Source organism: Saimiri boliviensis, chromosome 11 (genome assembly GCF_048565385.1).
Source record: "Saimiri boliviensis isolate mSaiBol1 chromosome 11, mSaiBol1.pri, whole genome shotgun sequence".
Classification (NCBI taxonomy): Eukaryota; Metazoa; Chordata; class Mammalia; order Primates; family Cebidae; genus Saimiri; species Saimiri boliviensis.
Window position 1 is genome coordinate 97,467,759 of NC_133459.1, and position 18,724 is coordinate 97,486,482.

General features: G+C 34.9%; 1 protein-coding gene across 2 annotated transcripts in view; it reads left to right on the top strand.

The window, feature by feature from the left end:
- Positions 1-4,376, top strand: part of TRIM33 (tripartite motif containing 33) — a 121,370-nt gene extending 116,994 nt beyond the window's left edge. Inside the window, exons 17-20 of one of the 2 annotated variants that reach the window (XM_010344112.3) lie at positions 436-510; positions 2,013-2,165; positions 3,643-3,693; positions 3,773-4,376. In XM_010344112.3, the coding sequence (XP_010342414.2) occupies positions 436-510; positions 2,013-2,165; positions 3,643-3,693; positions 3,773-3,985 (492 nt within the window). In that variant the 3' untranslated portion in view covers positions 3,986-4,376. The remainder of the gene's footprint in view (positions 1-435; positions 511-2,012; positions 2,166-3,642; positions 3,694-3,772) is intronic. The other variant, XM_039460852.2, reaches the window with a different exon arrangement.
- Positions 4,377-18,724: the final 14,348 nt, after the last annotated feature.

The window sequence follows — 18,724 nt, forward strand, 5'->3', positions numbered from 1 at the left end:
GGATTGAGAAGACCATTTTTATTTTGAAACTGACTAGAGTCATTTAAAGAAGGGAATAATAACATTTAACGTTTGTCTTGCCTGCCTAAGGAATTACCATAAGGAGCAAGAGTGATTATTTATTTATTTATTACCAAGTAATTTATAAATTTTTGCACAAAATGCCAGATGTTGCTTTTGTTACTCCCTTCCGTAAATTACCTTAGTTATGTCCCATTCTTACTTATTTAAAGTAGAGCAAAAGGTAGTCTGAAAACAAAATGAGATGTGAGGGAGTTTTTTTTGGGTGCTTACGTTTAGTTGAATATCTAGTAAATAGGGGGTTTGTGTTCAGTTTCTTGTAATCACACTTTGTTGTGATACAGTTCTTATTCTCAGGAATTTCTTATTAGGAGAAAAATATTTCATGTGCTTTCTTTTCCTTGTTTGGGCCAGAAATGCGAACGTCTTCTGCTTTACCTCTATTGCCATGAATTAAGTATTGAATTCCAGGAGCCTGTTCCTGCTTCGGTGAGTTGCCTACCTTAGTAGCTCGGTGGGGAAGTCTCATAATACATAAGAGTATGGGCTCTGGCCTTAGATAGTTTGTGTTACATGTCAGCCTTCTGGAATAAGCTCCTCAACCTCTCTAAGGCTCAAAGTTTCTTTTCTGACACAATTTCTTACCTCACTGGGTTGTTCTGAGGATTATATTAAGATAACTTATGTAAAGTGTTTACCATAGTCTGTAGTCATTGACTTTTGTAGGGAATAAAGGCTCTAAAATGCTCTAAAAGGAAGATTAGAGTGTTCGGTGCCTAATAAGTGGGGTAAGAATTATGCTACACATTTTATTGCTAGCCATCAGTTGTTGAATACTACATTATGGCACACCAGGCCTGTTACAGAGTATTAAATAGTAGTTGACTTGTTTACTGGGTAGCCAGAGAAATGAATTTTAAATCACAAAAGGTCTAGACCGAAGGAAGGTGTTTTGTACAGGCAGTAATGATCTGTTTCTAGAAAGTTTGTCTCATCTTCAAGTGCAGGGATTTTGAAGTAGAAAATTACTTTCAAATGTTTTCTTTTTATGGACTATTAAAATAGCTTCTCAGCTGGCTGTGGTGGCTCATGCCTGTAATCCCAGTACTTTAGGAGGCTTAGGTGGGTGGATCACTTGAGGTTAGGAGTTCAAGACTAGCCTGGCCAACATGGTGAAACCCCCTCTTTACTAAAAATATGAAAATTAGCCGGGTGTGGTAGTACACACCGGTAATCCCAGCTACTAGGGAGGCCGTGGCAGGATAATTGTTTGAATGGGGCAGGGGGAAAAAGGGGGGCGGTGAAGGTTGCTGTGAGCCAAAATCATGCTACTGCACTCCAGCCTGAGCAACAAAGCAAGACTCTGTCTCAAAATAAATACATAAAATAGCTTCTCTAACTTTACTTTTATCCCAAGGGCAGAAATTTTTGGCCAGGGTTGGGGGCCAGAATTCCCTAGCATGAACACTAAATGGTTAAAAAACTTAATAAATTTTTCTTACATTCTGGTAGTCTTGCTTTCTCTGTTACTAAGTCAAGACTTCTCCATGATGTAAATGATATTCTCTGTCATGTCTTCTGAAAGACGTCATATTTTAATTGTAACATTAATACATGTTGTAAATTTTTTCCTTTCTTTTTTTTTTTTAAAAGAAAAACTCTTGAGGAGTCATAAAATTCTGATAAGCCAAATGTTGCCTTCAGGCTACTGGTTGGTTACCCTTGCTGATTGCTTTCTTTCCAAATCTTATTATTAAAGGTAGGGCTTTGGGGACGGGGACTTGGACTAATCATGAAGATTGGCACATATTCTGCATAAGATCTGGTTTTCGTGAAGACGTAAAGTACATACGTCTATACTCAAAATTTCCAAGCCACTGGCTCTGTAATAAATGGTTTTTTTCCCCCTAAAATTAATATGCCATGCATTTTTAGACAGTTTGTCATTTTTGGAGAATTCTTATTTTCCATTATTTATTTGCTTATTTTAGATACCAAACTACTATAAAATTATAAAGAAACCAATGGATTTATCCACCGTGAAAAAGAAGCTTCAGAAAAAACATTCCCAACACTACCAAATCCCAGATGACTTTGTGGCTGATGTCCGTTTGATCTTCAAGAACTGTGAAAGGTTTAATGAAGTATGTTAACTTCCAACCTATAGAGTCTTGGTTTGTTTTCGTTTGTTTCCTTGTTTTGTTTTTTCTGCTGAAAGACTTTAATTTTATTAAATTGTTTTTTCTGCTAAAGACCTGTCAAAAGTAACATCTGATTGTATTAACAGCTCCAGTGAAGAAAATTCATTGTATATAATTTGGAGTATATACTTAAATATAATAAAGAATATTATCAAATATTCTTTTCTAAATGAGTTGAGGATTGGCACAAGTATGGAAAGTAATGTCAGTAGTTAAGTATGTTTTGTGGGATATGATTATAAACAGTTTACATTTTGGGTACTGTTAGGAAAGTATCTGTACCCACGTCCTTGCATTTTATTATTGACAACATAAATGTAGAACCTTAAAATAATAAACTGTATCTCTGGTGACCCATCTTGAATAGTAGCCCAGAGTATATAATATTAAGTTTTCTTATTTTAGCAGTGTGACTTTCATTAACTTTGGTTATGTTTTTTGTTTTTTTGGAGTTTTTGTTTTGTTTTGATTTTGTTTTTGTTTGTTTTGTTTTTGTTTTTGTTTTGAAGGTAAGGTTGAGTTAGCTGTGCCTTGAGAAGAAATGTGATATATACCTCTTTCAGGGAAATTGTTTCTATTATCTTAGGGATAAAATCAATTCTGTTATTGTTATGGAAGGTTTTCATTATAGGAAAAGAAAATGAAATTTAATTAGAATCCATAAAATCTTTTAAAGGATTAATACTAAAATCTCTTTATTGCTGATGTAATTTGGGTGCCATATGATTATTACTAAAATAAATCACATTGAATACTGTAAAGTATTCCCATAGCTGCCTCTGGAAGCATCTAGATGGCATTTTAAAATTAAAAACAAAACAAAATCCTCATAAGGTGAAAATTCTAAGTCACCTTTATGGTAGTATGGCACAGAGTATATTAGTAAAATCTCATTAATTTGAAGTTAGAAATGATAGTCCCAAATTTTGTCTTATTTTTCAATGCAGTTAAATTATTTTCATATAAATATGCTTTCATGAACTATAGTTGATAAGAAGACCCATGTTACGTTCCTCAGAAATAGTTAATTTATGATTAACATATTGCTATACAGATAGAATTTTTAAAAGTGGTTTGTTAAAAGTTTGTCAGTTTTTTAAAGCAACGTTTCTTATATAATTTGCTTCACAAATATTTTTCTCTTCAGTAGTTTGATGTATTCAGACCAATTCCTATTCAGATTGACCTTGATCATTCAAATTAAGACAATTATTGAGATTTCACAGTAGCTTTAGTAACAGGGCTTTGTAAAGAAAATGGTTCCATGTTCTGTAGAATTTTAGAAAAGCACTTTATTTGGTTATAGCAATTTGTTCTCCCTAGTATGGCTGACTTTTTGTCGCCAATCCTATACAGTCTCATAACTTTAGAAAGGATTATAATTTCCCTTTTTTTTTTTTGACTCTGGTATCCTTTTTAGATGATGAAAGTTGTTCAAGTTTATGCAGACACACAAGAGATTAATTTGAAGGTAAGCTTTTCAGACCACGCAAACTTGGTGAAGGAATATGCATTACCAATAGGTGAATATTCCTATCTTTTGCTTGCAGGCTGATTCAGAAGTAGCTCAGGCAGGGAAAGCAGTTGCATTGTACTTTGAAGATAAACTCACAGAGATCTACTCAGACAGGACCTTCGCACCTTTACCAGAGTTTGAGCAGGAAGAGGATGATGGTGAGGTAACTGAGGACTCTGATGAAGACTTTATACAGCCCCGCAGAAAACGCCTAAAGTCAGATGAGAGACCAGTACATATAAAGTAAAATGACATGGATTAAAATCAATTGTTTTTAAAAAAAAAAAAAAAAAAAAAGAAATAAAACAGAAAACTTTTAAGTGTTGCTGGAATATCCTGCCTATAGTGGGCACCTCCTTGAAGAAGCTGATAGCTTTTTACACAGTATTAGATTGAAATAATGGACAGAAACACATTCTTGTCAAGGAAGGGGGAGAGAACTCTGTTTGCAACTTTAAAAGCAAAAAACAGAAGTGAAATGATTCAAGGATTTCTGTTTTAATGAAGATGATTCTCTGATTGTTAGAAATAGCAAATGTTCCCAGGAGGTGGAGGTTGCAGTGAGCCAAGATCACGCCACTGCACTCCAGCCTGGTGAAAGAACGAGACTCTGTCTCCAAAAAAAAAAAAAAAAGAAATAGCAAATGTTGATAATTGTGTGGTCATGATTGGTGCAGGATATTTGGTGTACAAGTAAATACTTGAGGCTCATGTCACTTAATAAATGTTCTTTTTGGACTAGGTCGCACAGTTACTAAAACAACTTTTAAGCCTCCCCCTTCACACACATACATATCAGGTTGTTTTCTAGTTAAAAATCCAAGTAGCTCAGATTCTACTTTAATGTCAGTGCAGATGTGCGTTGAATCATGCCATTATATTTTTTTCTCATTTCGTTGCTGTTGGGTTTTAGTTTTTAAATTGATAAGAAGAACTCAGCAGTAGTTTTATGTTCTGCTCATATTTAGGGTTTAGGAAACACGACCACTAGTTATTTAATCACCTTCAGTGGTCTACTGAAATAAACATGGTAACTTTTCATTAGTGGATTATTTAGAGTTACAGTAATTGTTTCCAGAAAACACTTCCTCACAATTGCACTTCCCAGTCAAATCATGTGATGATACAGTTATTCCCATGAAAGGCAGAATGTTTGTTTCAAAATTAATCTAGTTTTCTGTACATTTAAATTTGATTGAGAAGGTGACAACTGGCCCTTTTCCAGTCTTCCTTCATGTCAGTTTTCTGATAGACCACTATTGGCAAACAGTATCTGTCAACTACCAAATGTGTAAAATTTTCTGTATTTCACTTTGTCTTATTTGTAAATAGTGAACTAAAACTTTTGGCAGATCAGCAACATTTGCTGAGCCTGTTTTTTAAGCTAATGTGTATTCTTACTAATGTTCCTATCAAGAATGGATTTGTAATATATGCTGTCTATTTCTAATGTTCACATTCATATTTTGAGGTTCTATCTTATTTTAATAGAGAACAGACTTCTCAAAAGATCTTCAGAAGCAGCTTATTGAAATATCAAAATATTGAAATAAACCCGGTGGGGTTAGATTACTCATCTGTCCACCAAGTGGGACATTTGCATGGACTAGGGGCTTAAAGGACTTAGAAGAGACCTGTAAGTATATCCTGAAAAATGAGCCAATCCCCACTTGAATGGTTACTGGAGTAAACCCACCTTTACAACCCCAATTACAGCACCCGAGGCAGATAAACCAACTTGACTGGTTCATTTTTCTTCTCTTCATCTGTGATGCTCAGATTGAAAATGTGTGTTCTACACTGTTACAGGCTTCTCTTTTGTTTGCTTAAAAATTTTAGTCCTACTTTTGTATGGACACATTAGAATACACAGAGACCAAAATAGAAGAAGAATTTGCCATTAGATGTTTTTAAGATGTCAGCAGATTTGTGGCAAATGATTTATTTGCCTTTTTGAAAATTCAGTTCGAGCAGTTCAGAGATTAGACTACTCAGAAAATTATTTGACGTAATTGTCTAAGAGGTCGATATTTTTTAGTGCATATTGAATCAAATAAAGTGCTCTAAAAATTATTATACAAATTCCTTTGGGTTGTTTTTCTTTTCTTAACAAGGGATGGGGGTAAACAGGAATATAAATAGTATTGATTTTATTATTGCTATTGATTTACTTTAATCCTGGCTTTTCACTTTTTTTTTTCAATTTTTAAAAAATAATTTAAACCATTGAAAATATACCAAACTGTTTAAATGTTTTACTCAAATTTTAAATTCCTAAGAAAAATTTTTTAATAAGAGGGAGAAAATCATTTTAAAATACTTATGCCTATGCCTGTTTCCCTCTTTTTTCACAACATCCATGATTTTAGTTTATAAGTAGACATATCTCCAAGGGCACATTTTTGGAAAGTAAGGAATAGCAGCAGTATAACTTCATTGTGTGAGACCTTTGAGTTTCAATACTTTGTTTTGCTCTTCAGAGGATCCTTTTCAAAAAAAATTTGTAGATAATGAGTCATAAATAGATTCTGCCAACTGTGGGGAGAAATACACTTTAAGTAAATATTTTTTATTGTTTGGGGCCTTAAAAAATAATTGTGTTCCTTTAAAAAAAAAAAAAATGACATGTTAGTTTTTAGGTGGTTTTTTTTTTTTTTTTTTAGTATTTTAAGATTGGTTAAATCCATTTAAGAACCACTTTTTGTCAATGTTTAATAGCTTCCATTTCTTTAAAGATAATTTATACTGCTGAGGAAATACTATTAATAGCTATCGACATTGCCACCATTAAATTAAGATATTTACTTTAGATTTTTTTACCAAAGCTTTTTTCTTGCACACTGATCATTGTATTTCTAAGCGATTTTCTTCAGCTCTAACATACCTATGGTTAAACAGTATAAAAACTTGATATTTAAATATGTATTTCCCTGTTAATTTATATTTTAAAAATACAAAATTGAATATCTGTCAGTCCCTGAAGGCAGTTTGTTTTTATACGCTCTCACATTTGTATTTGTTGTTTAAATGGCAGTATTTTAGAAGATTTGGAGAAAAGATCACATAATAATGTTTTCTTAAAAGCTTTCAGAGTTTTTACTGTACATCAATTTACCTCTTCCATCAGAAAACTAATAACAAAGTGTTGCTCAGTCTGTTCCACTGACCTAAATTTTTGTTTTCAGCACTTGCCCCAGCTGATTCACTGAGTGAAGGAGTTGCTTTATAAAGCAAAGCATGTGAAAGTTCTAAAGTATGGTTAGATTGTAGGTTGTGCTCTATATGGAAACATCAAACCATTACTGCAGAGAAATGGTAAGGCATTGGATCCACTATTGAAATTACTATTTTTGGATCAACAAGTTGCTACTTTCTGACTTCTGTATCTTAACATAAGGGAATTTTAGGTAATGCTAATAAGTCAGTTGTCTCATTTTTTTTGTTGTAACAAGCTTTGGAATTTTTAGTTAATTGAAAGAAATAATGATTTCAAATAGAAGTAAAAGGTTTATAAGTGTGCAAGTTTTAGATTTATCAATTACCTCAGCAGGTATCCTGCCATGTAATTATTAGTGATTAGTATTAATAAGCTAATAGATTCAGGTCTTCCAACTATGCCCTTGGATTGTGGCCTACCATACATTATTAAATGGTCTCTTATTATTCAAAATGGGAGTAGATGCTGTGGCCCTGTCTCCCTTGGCTTTTACATCCCATTCCCACCCCCGTTCATGTACAACATGTGAAATAGAAAAATGTCACTTCTTGTCAGCGTCAGCACTGCTTATTTGCATACTCAGCATTGGATCACTGAATAGTTTTATAAAAAATCCACGCACCTAACTCCCTTAGTTAAGACAGATTCTTAATTCATACCATGAATTTTTAATATCTGTTTCATCTATGTTAGTGATCTGCTGAAGGTGACTCAAGATTTTCAAGGTGTAATACAGTTTGATCATGTACCGGACCTGGATATTTAATTTTTTTTCTCACAGTTATCTCTTCCTTGATAAAGCAATAACACTGCTTTAAGTCTGTTGCCTAATAGCATGTCAGAATCCTTTCCTGGATGGTGATTTTATAGGAAAGTTTGTATGCATATCACCCAGTCTATCTTTTAAAAATTAAGAAATTTAAATGTATGCTGGAAGTAATGACAATATATTGTGGCATTTTATTTTAAAAATTGGGGAAAGTTGCATATTTTTTTAAAAGTAAGTGTTTGAGTAAAAAAAAAAATTGAAGGTACTTTTTTAAGGAAAAAAATTTATATGCCACAGTTTACATAGACATTTCAGATTCAACATGTACTCTTGAATATAATGGTTTCTTTTACTTGGTCAGAATGCATGTATAGCATTTCTTTCATCTTAGTTCCTTGTGTTTGCCTACGTGGTCCTTTATATATTTTTTATTGTATCGGAGAAACAAAACTATCTTCAAAAATAAGTTAATTTGGACATATATGTCATATCAGATTGCAAAATGTACAAAATTAAGTTTAGCCCTTTTCTAGAAAGTGATCTTTAAAATTGAAAATGCTCTTCTTTTACATTCACCAAGTTTATATGTGTGGGAAGGCACCGAAATGATTTTGTAAGTGCCACTGTAATATTCCCTTTCAAGTGTGGCCTAAATTTCAATCTTAAGGATAGAATGCATGTCTGCTCCTGGTCTAAAAAATGTAGGTATTTACTACATTTTAAAATCAGTGAAACATATACATAAGCCTATTAAAGAAGATTTGTGCAATTTGAAATCCTGTTAATTTTTTATGTAGACATACCTACACACGAAAGGGTTAAATTCACAGCCTTACTAGTTCCTTGCTTCCAGTATTTCAATTGGTCTCCTCCCCTCCTTATTATTATTACTACTACTACTACTACTACTATTTTTGCACATAGTTAACTGCCCTTCAATATGATTCTTAAAAAGTGCTGTTTCTGTGGTATCGTATTCTCTAAATAATCATATTTAATTTTTTAAAACAAGGTTGCAGTTTCTAATTGTTTCGTTCCTGTGTTTTTGCTGATGTGTAATAAAAGCAAGTTTTTTTCTTTTCATGGTTATTTAATACATTAGCTGCCTGTAAATAATTATTGTTATAATGCTCTGGAATGTGTTGTAGCAGTTGTATTAGATTAGTTTTAAACCCTTGTTTGAAAGCCACATTGTTTTGGTTATTTCTATTAAATTAGAAAATTGAAAAAGTTTTCAAATGAATTTCTTTTTTTTCCCTCTTCTGTGAGTTGAAAAGTATAATTTTAAATCACTTTAAAAATGTACACTATGTGCCAAGCACCAAAGATACAGTAGTGAACAAGACATAGTCCTTGCCTTCACAGACTTCAGACTCTATGATAATCAGTGTTATGATAGGGATTAACAGAATATAATTGTAATGCATAGTAAAGGATCTAACCCAAACTTTGTTGCCAGGAAAGCAATTTCATTCACTCATAAAAGGACAGTGGACAAGGCAAAGAGAGAGTGAAAAGAGAATACAATATGCAGAAGACTGTGAGTGAGAAAGAACATGTATAATTAACGGAAAGCTACTTGTAACAGTATACGTTGGAGTGGTAAAATACTAAACTCAAGAATTGAACAGAGTCCTCTTCAAGCAGAGTCTTGTAAGTTATATAAAAGGGTTTGGAAATTATACTGAGGCCAACAAGGAGTCCTTGAAGAATTTTAAGCAAGATGGGGACTGGGCCGGTGAAATAATCAGATTTGCCTTTTTGAAAGATAATTATAGCAGTGAAGAATAAGCTGTGCAGAGTATTAGAGGCAGAGACCCAATTTTATGCTGTAAGTAATACAGGCGAGCCCTAAAGTAGCTATCTGGCAGTAGAAGAGAATAGCAGTCAGACTTGAGAGACTGGTTTTATTCATCACTGAATATGTCTAGCACATGGTGGCCATTTATAAACATCTGAGTTGAACTACTAGTGTAACGGTAACTAAAACACTATAAGAGTATGATATCGTCTAGGAAATTTATAGAATGGGAAGAGCAGAATAGTTACAACAGCAAAGGAAACAATATTTAAGAACTAGGAAAAGAAAAAGGATTCCTATGGATTAGTCATACAGGAAGGAGGAAAGCCAGTAGAGTGATAACAGAAGATGAGAAAGAGGTTTCAAAACAGGGTGTGGGGGTGTTGCTGATGTCAAGTGTTGAAGTAAAAATAAAGTGGCCATTGAATTTGACAATATAGAAGCCATAGGTGGCCTTGATAAAAGCCGTTCCAGTTTGAGCAGCAACAAGTGTACAGTGGGTTAAGTGAATGAGACTTGGAAGGAATGATTGAGAACAGACTTTTTTTTTCAAGAAATCATTTTTTTAAAAGATTATTCAGAACTTAAGGCCTTAAAGAATCAAGTAAAATATCAGAATGGAAGTTCCTAATTGTTAGCCTTCTAGATGCATGTTATATAGTGGAAAAAATGCAGCCTCTGCCATTTGCCAGATTTGGGATTGAATGTTTGTTTTACCAATATGATTTCTCCAAGTTTTACTTGGCTTATTTGTGAAAATGAGGATACTCTAATACAGCTCATGAAATTAATATGGAGATGAATTAAGATCATTTATAGCACAAGGTTGATACACAAGTTCTCAACATTTTTTCGTATTTTCTGTTGCCACAGAAGGGCAGTTTCAAAATGTAATTTCTGCCTTTTTACTGACTTACAAGAAAAGGCTTTCATACTGGAACTCAAGTCTGTCAAGTCTGTCCTCAGCCCTTAAATATGAATGTAATTCTATGTTGATTGATCCTTAGACTCCAAAACTCAACAAACAACCATATCAGACTCTGGACTTTTAGAGAACACTAAGTGTAAACATAAATTAGTAGGATAGAACATCTAATGGAAGATTTTTGTCTCAAGCATCCCCTTTTCATCTTGCTTTGCCTCAGTTGCTGGTAAATGTATCAGCAGTCTTTCATTTGTGAACACATTATTGTTAGAGACCTGGAAAGGCAATGCTACATACAGGCATGTGTTTCTGACAGTATGACAGACTGCATGCCCTGGGGAACCCTCCTATTGGTACAAAACGCCTGAAATGCTGGATGAAATTTCTTTAAAAAATGAAAATCTTTAAACTCATTGTAGAGCTAGCAAGGAAGGTACCCCCAAAAGCCCCACTTCACCTGTGTAGCATTTTTGCCAAGAACATTTGACCTTGGCATATGTTGGCCCGATTAAACAAAATCAGAATGTAGGACAGTTACAAGACCCCTGGTTTGGATTCTTTTTTAAAAAAAAAAAAAGTACAAAACAAGTAAGGAGGCTGTTCTATATAAAACAATGCAATATCATCAATATGCAGTGAAATGCAGTATAATCAAATGCACTACATCAACTTTGATTTCATATCGAATTAAACCCAGCCATTAAGCATATTTTAGGAACATTTCAGAAAATTTGTATAAGAATTCTTATATGGTATGGAATAGTTTTCTTAGGTGTGACAGTGGTTTGTGCCTGAATAGAAGAATGTCCCTTTTCTTCAGAGATGCATGCTGGAATAATGAGGGATGAAGTATTCTTTTTGCTGTTTTCCAGTAGGTAAAACTGTTATGGGTCTATAAAGCATTTGTGAGATAGTGCAAATGCAGCAGAGTAACAGCTGGTGAATCTTAGTTTAAGGTAAACGTGTGTTTTGCTGTTGTTTTAACTTCTTTATAGACTTGGGAAATTTAAAAATAAAAGGCTTCGTGTGGAATTGAACAAAAAAGCGTGAATCCAGAGAAATAACAATATTAAAGGAGACATTTTCCCTAACAGTTATCCCAGTCTTTTTGTTCTTGATGATGTTGGAATGGGCTAAGCTCTAAAAGAGCCTAGTGGCCAACATTAATATGAACTCAGAGTGAGACACTTTTCCAAAACCTGGAACCTCAGAAGACGATACACTGAGTGAAAGAGTGCACTAGAGTATGCTACCTCAGAAAGGAAAGTAAGAACACTGGATGAAGAGAAGGAAAAAAAAAAAAAAAAATCACCTGATGGTTTGTACCCAGAAGCTGGCAAATCAGTTTAGAGCCAAACTCATACTACCCATATGGTTTCAAAAATTAAGGCAAGAACTTTAGGAGGCCAACACAAGAGGATCACTTGAGCCTACGAGTTGGAGACTAGCCTGGGCAACATAGTGAGACCATGTCTCTACAAAAAAAAATTCTTTTAATTAGGCCAGTCATACCATTTTTGACAAAGAAAGTGCACACCTGTAGCCCTAGCTACTTGGGATGCTGAGGTGGGAGGATTGCTTGAGCCTGGGGAGTCAATGCTGCAGTGAGCCATAATCACACCACCGTACTCCAGCTTGGGTAACACAGCAAGACCCTGTTGCAAAAAAAGAAGAAAAATTTAAGAATTTAACATGGTCAGGTTTGAAGTTATTCTGGGCATTTAACAGAAGCAAGTGTTAATGCATTCTTAAGATACTTTAAACAATCTCAAATAACTTTCATAGGTAGTGTTCTAATGATTTTGGACTCAAATTTACAAAGTTTTGAAAAGTCATTGTGAATAAATTAAGAACAGAATCTGACCTGCAAAGACTGCAGATATTGGAATTATTATTGGATTAGAGTATTTGAAAATACACAAAATTTCTTTTAACATCTCTAAAATTTGGATGGCAGTACAGCGTTAAATTGGCACAAAATGATGTGTTTTTCAGTACTTGATGGCTTAGAATTATTGAAATACAGTATGTATAAGGAATTAAAGATTATCCAAAAATTGAGAAGGAATAAGACAAAAAAATGAGGGTGGAGGCACTTGTCAGAGCCTATGACAAGAAAAATAAGATTTGAAAACAGTGAAACATCTAGACATGAAAAGCAAAATGGAAAAAATGAACCAGAAGACCAAGATGAAATTATTTGGAAAGTATGAAAACTCAACACCAGGGACATTCTGAAAGGACAATGAACATCTAATAGACTACCAGAAATAGATGATACAGTGGTTTGGGATGATATTTGAGGGTATTTTAGCAGATAAATTTTCCAATTTGATTAAAGTCATCCTTTCATTTGGAGAATCAAGGAAACAAATCAATCTCTAGACTCATTCAGCTAATTTGTAGATTAATAGACAAAGTGGGAAACCAGAGTGAAACTTGATGAGCAAACCACCAAAAATAATCTCTCAAAGAGCAAGAGAAAGAAAGCATTATCTGCAAAGTAACAGCAGTTAGTGTGACAGCTACTTGATAATAACAATGAAAAACAGAAGAGAGTGGTATATATTTTATGTGCTGAAGTGTCAATCTAGAATTCTGTATTGAACAAAACTATCAGGAAAATAGGCCAATAACATTTTGGTTAAAAAGACCTTACTACCAACATGTCCTCATTAAATGAACCTCTGAAAGTTTATTCCAGGAAACAGAAAATAAGATCAGAAATAAAATGTAAGACCTAAGAAGAGATGGCGAGCAAAGAAAGTGGCAAATGAGGCCAGTCACAGTGACTCATATCTGTAATCCCAGCATTTGGGGAGGCCAAGGCAGGTGGTTACCTTCAGGATAGGAGTTCAAGACCAGCCTGGCCAATATGGTGAAACCCCACCTCTACTAAAGGAACAAAAATTAGGCATAGTGGTGCTTGCCTGTAATCCCAGCTACTTGTGAGGCTGAGGCAGAAGGATCGCTTGAACCCAGGAGGCAGAGTTCAAGCTGAGATTGTACCACTGCACTCCAGCCTAAGCAACAAGAGCAAAACCCCATCTCCCAAAAAAAAAAAAAAGTGGCAAAGGACAGTAAATTAAAGTAATAATGAGGCTGGTTGTGGCGACTCACCTGTAATCCCATCACTTTAGGAGTGTCGAGGTGGGAGGATACCTTGATGCCAGGAGTTCAAGACCAGCCTGGGCAACATAGTGAGACCCCCATCTCTGAAAGACAAAAATTTTAAAGTAACAATGATACCAATTTTTATGAGTTAGAAAGAAAACTGGGCCAGGTGCGGTGGCTCACGCCTGTAATCCCAGCACTTTGGGAGGCCAAGATGGGCAGATCACTTGAGGTCAGGAGTTCAGGGCCAGCCTGGCCAACATGGTGAACCTCCATCTCCCCTAAAAATACAAAAATTAACCAGGCATGGTGGTGGGCGCCTGTGGTCCCAGCTACTCAGGAGGCTGAGGCAGGAGACTCGCTTGAACTCAGGAGGCAGGGTTGCAGTGAGCAAAGATCATACCACTGCACTCCAGCCTGGTGACAGAGCAAGACTCTATCTCAAAAAAAAAAAAAAAAAAAAAAAGAAAATACTATATTAGAACATAGTCATAAAAAAAAACATAAAACATGGAAAACAAAAAAGGACATAAATCCAACAAATCAGTAATGTTTAATATGAAAAATCCAATCAAAAGACAGAGGCTGAATTTTTTGAAAACCTTTTTTCTGTTTTTTAAATTTCCATAGGTTACTGGAGAACAGGTGGTATTTGGTTACGAGAGTAAGTTTTTTAGTGGTTATTTGTGAAATTTTGGTGTACCCATTTTTACCAAGCAGTATACACTGAACCCAATTTGTAGTCTTTTACCCTTCACCCTCCCACCCTTTCCCCCCGAGTCCCCTAAAGTTCATTGTATCATTCTTATGCCTTTGCATCCTCATAGCTTAGCTCTCACGAGTGAGAATATACAATGTTTGGTTTTCCATTCCTGAATTACTTCACTTAGAATAATAGTCTTCAGTTCCATCCACATTACTGTGAATGCCATTAATTTATACCTTTTTATGGCTGAGTAGTATTTCATCATATATATGTCACAATTGCTTCATCCACTTGTTTACTGATAGGCATTTGCACTGGTTCCATATTTTTGCTGTTGAGAATTGTGCTGCTGTAAACATGCTTGTGCAACTATCTTTTTTGATAATAATTTCTTTTCCTCTGGGTAGATCCCAGTAGTGGGATTGCTAGATCAAATGGTAGTTCTACTTTAGTTCTTTAAGGAATCACCACACTGTTTTCCATAGTGGCTGTACCAGTTGACGTTCCCACCAGCAGTGTACAAGTGTTCCCTTTTCACTGCTCCCTTTTCACTGCATCCATGCCAATATCATTTTTTTTATTATAGTCATTCTTGCAGGAGTAAGGTGGTATTGCATTGTGGTTTTGATTTGTATTTCCCTGGTCATTAATGATGTTGAAATCCTGATCCAACTGTATACTATGTACAAGAGACACAGTTTAGATTCAAAATAGTAACAGATTAATGAAAGTAAAAGGATAGAATAAAATATGCAAATAGCAACTATAGAAAACTAGAGTGACTATACTTAGAAAATGGACTATAGAACAAAAAAATTATGTGAAGGGACATTTTATGATAAGGTTAATCCCTCAGGGAGATATAATAATTATAAACATGCACCTAATAAAGGAACACCAAAATACATGAAGCAGAAACAGAGAGAAATTGACACTTCAGCAGTAATGGTTGGAGACTTCAGTACTCTGCTTTCAATAATGGATAGAACAGACAGAAGATCAGTAAGGAAACAGAAGACTTGAACTACACAGTAAACCAACTTACCTAACAGACATCTGTAGAATACTATCAACAAACAAGAGGATACACAGTCTTTTCAAGTCCTAGTGGAATGTTCTCTAGGATAGGTTTATATGTTAGGCTGTGAAACGTCAAGTTGAAAAATACAGAAATAATACAAAGTATGTTCTCCAAGTACAATGGAATTGAAATGAGAAATCAATAGCAGGAAGAAGTTTGGGAAACGGAAATACATGAAATTATTAAAATATTCCTAAGTAAGTAATGAGTCAGAGAAGAAATGAAGGAAAATCAGAAAATACAGTTAGATGAATGAAAATGAAGACACAGTGTAACAGAATTTCAGCTAAAGCCCAGCTTATAGGGACATTTATAGCCATAAATACCTATGTTAGAAAAGAGTTAAAATAACCTAACATTCCTTCTTAAGATAATGGAAGAAGAAGGAAGGAAATACAAATAGGGGCTGAAATTAATGAAACAGAGAAAACCAAGAAAACCAAAACTGGTTCTTTGAAAAGATCAACAAATGTGACAAACGTTTAGCTAGACCAAGAAAAAGAAGACTCAAATTACTATAATCAGAAATGAATGGTAAGACATTATAGAAATAAAAGTGTTATGAGAATAAAATGAACAATTGTATGACAATATATGAGATAACCTAGATGACATGTACAAATTCTTAGAAACACACAAACTATTGAAAGTGACTTGAGATAGACAATCTGAATATACTTAAGTAAAGAAGTTCATAAAACAGTCTGGGTGCAGTGGCTCATGCCTGTAATTCCAACACTTTGAGAGGTCAAAGCAGGCAGATACCGTAGTTTGAGACCAGCCTGGGCAACATGACGAGACCCCATCTCTACTAAAAATTAAGTAGTCAGATGTAGTGCCACGTTCTTGTAATCCCAGCTGCTGAGTGGCTGAGGCATGAGAATCACTTGAGCCCGGGGGCAGAGGTTGCAATGAGCCAAGATTGCACCAGTGTACTCCAGCCTGAGTGACAGAGCAAGACTTTGTCTCAAAAAAAGGAGAAAGGAAAATATAAAGCTATGTATTTGCAGACATGGTCTTATGTCTAGAGAGTTTCAAAGAATCCACTAAAAACTATTAGAACTAATAAATGAATTTGAGATTTAGGATACAAGATCAATTGTATTTCTACACACTTGCAATAAACCAACTGAAAATGGAATTAGAAAAATCATTTCATTTATAATGTTATCAAAAAGATTAGAATAGAAATAGTTTAACAAAAGAGGTGTAAAATTTATACTCTGAAAACTGCAAAGCATTACTGAAAGAAGTTAAGAAAAGATAAATATTTGGAAAAATATCTTGTGTTCATGATCAGTACTCAAACTGATACACAGATTCAGTGTAATCCCTATCCAAATCCCAGCGGACTTTGTAGAAATTAACAAGCTGATTCAAAAGTCCATATGGAATTGTAAGAGACCCAGAATAGTAAAACATTCTTAAAAAAAAATAAGACTCACACTTTCTTCCCAGTGTTAAAATTTACTACACAACAACAATTAAGACAATGTAACAGTGGCACAAGGACAGAAATAGATGAATGGAATAGAGTGGAAAGTCCAGAAATACTCATCCCACAGAAAGGAAGAAAATATTTGGAAGTCATATATCTGATAAGGACTTGTATCCAGAATATATAAAGAACTCTTAAAACTCAATAATTAAAAGTCAAATAACCCCATTAAAAATGCACAAGAGATCTGAATAGACATTTCTCCAAGGAAGACTCAACTTTCCAAACAAAACCCAATAAAGACAGCATGAGGCCAACTGAATCTGTCTCTACTGTCTTCCCCCTACCCCCTTTTTTTTTCTGTCAGTTGTTCAAAAGGCAAATAAAAACCTTTTTTAATCCTTTAATATTACATGAAAATCCTGTTCAAAAGAGAAAGCTGACTGGGTGCAGGGCTCACACTTGTAATCCCAGCACTTTGGAAGGTGGAGAAGGGCAGATCACTTATAGCCAGGAGTTTGAGATCAGCCTGGCCAATATGGCAAAACTTTGTGTGAACTCTGAATATCTGAGACAGGCCTCAGTAAATTTCAAAAGTTTACTTTGCTAAGGTTGAGGATGTGTACCCATAACACAGCCTGAGGGTCCTGATGCCATGTGCCCAAGGTGGTCAGGAACAGCTTGGTTTTGTACATTTTAGGAAGACATGAGACATCAATCAATATATGTAAGATGTACATTGGTTCCATCCAGAAGGTGGGACAACTCAAGCAGAGAGGAGGCTTCCAGGTCACAGGTAGGTGAGAGACAAATGATGGCATTCTTTTGAGTTTTGGATTGGCCTTTCCAAAGGAGACAATGAGATATGCATTTATCTCAATGACCAGAGGGATGACTTTGAATATTAAACAAAATGGGAGGCAAATTTGCCCTAAGCAGTTCCCAGCTTGACTTTCCCTTTAGCGTAATGATTTTGGCGTCCCAAGATTTATTTTCCTTTCACATTTTCCACCTTTTTAAAAATATTTTGGAGAAAACATTTTATAAGAAAATGAACCTTTGGTCTCAGGTTTTGTATGATATCTCATGGCTAGGATGGTTTATTCTTAGAGTCATTAGGAAAGCTCATTTTTAGCAGGTTGAGAAGTCTCATGTCATATGAAGAGAAAATAGGGGCAAGAAAGAAGAAAACAACAAACAAAAGAACAATCCTGGAAAATCAATATAGGCCACATTACTCTGAAGTCCATATATCACTAGGCAGGTATGAAAGTGGCTTATGCATGTAAATAGGTGCTGTTATTTTCTTTTGAAGTTTAAGTTGTCTAGATTTGGTCTGCAGGGATTTAAGAAAGCATAGCTTAGTTATCAGAGATTTAAAATTGGGAAAAATGGGAGGAGGTCAAGGAAAAGAAAAAAATTGAAAACGTTGTTTTGGAGACTTGTATCCAGGAAAAATTAGAATTCAGTCCATACTGTGAAAAATAATAAAAACTGAAAAACATTAGGCAAGACTATAATCTAACAATAGTTGTATTACAGTTTTTGAATCATAATATTTCTCTCTCCAGTTTCCAATTTTTACTAAAGAGAAATCATAGTAAGACCAATTTGCTTTATTATGGTTGGCCAGATTATTTGTATAAAATGCAGCAAGAATAATTTTTTTCTGAGACGGAATTTTGCTCTGTCAACCAGGCTGGAAAGCAATGGCATGGTCTCGGCTCACTGCAACCTCTGCCTCCCAGGTTCAAGTGACTCTTCTGCCTCAGCCTCCCAAGTAGCTGGTACTGCCGGCACATGCCACCATGCCTGGCTAATTTTTTGTATTTTTAGTAGAGAGGGGGTTTCACTATGTTGGCCAGGCTGGTCTTTAACTCCTGACCTTGTGATCCACCCACCTCAGCCTCCCAAAATGCTGGGATTACAGGCGTG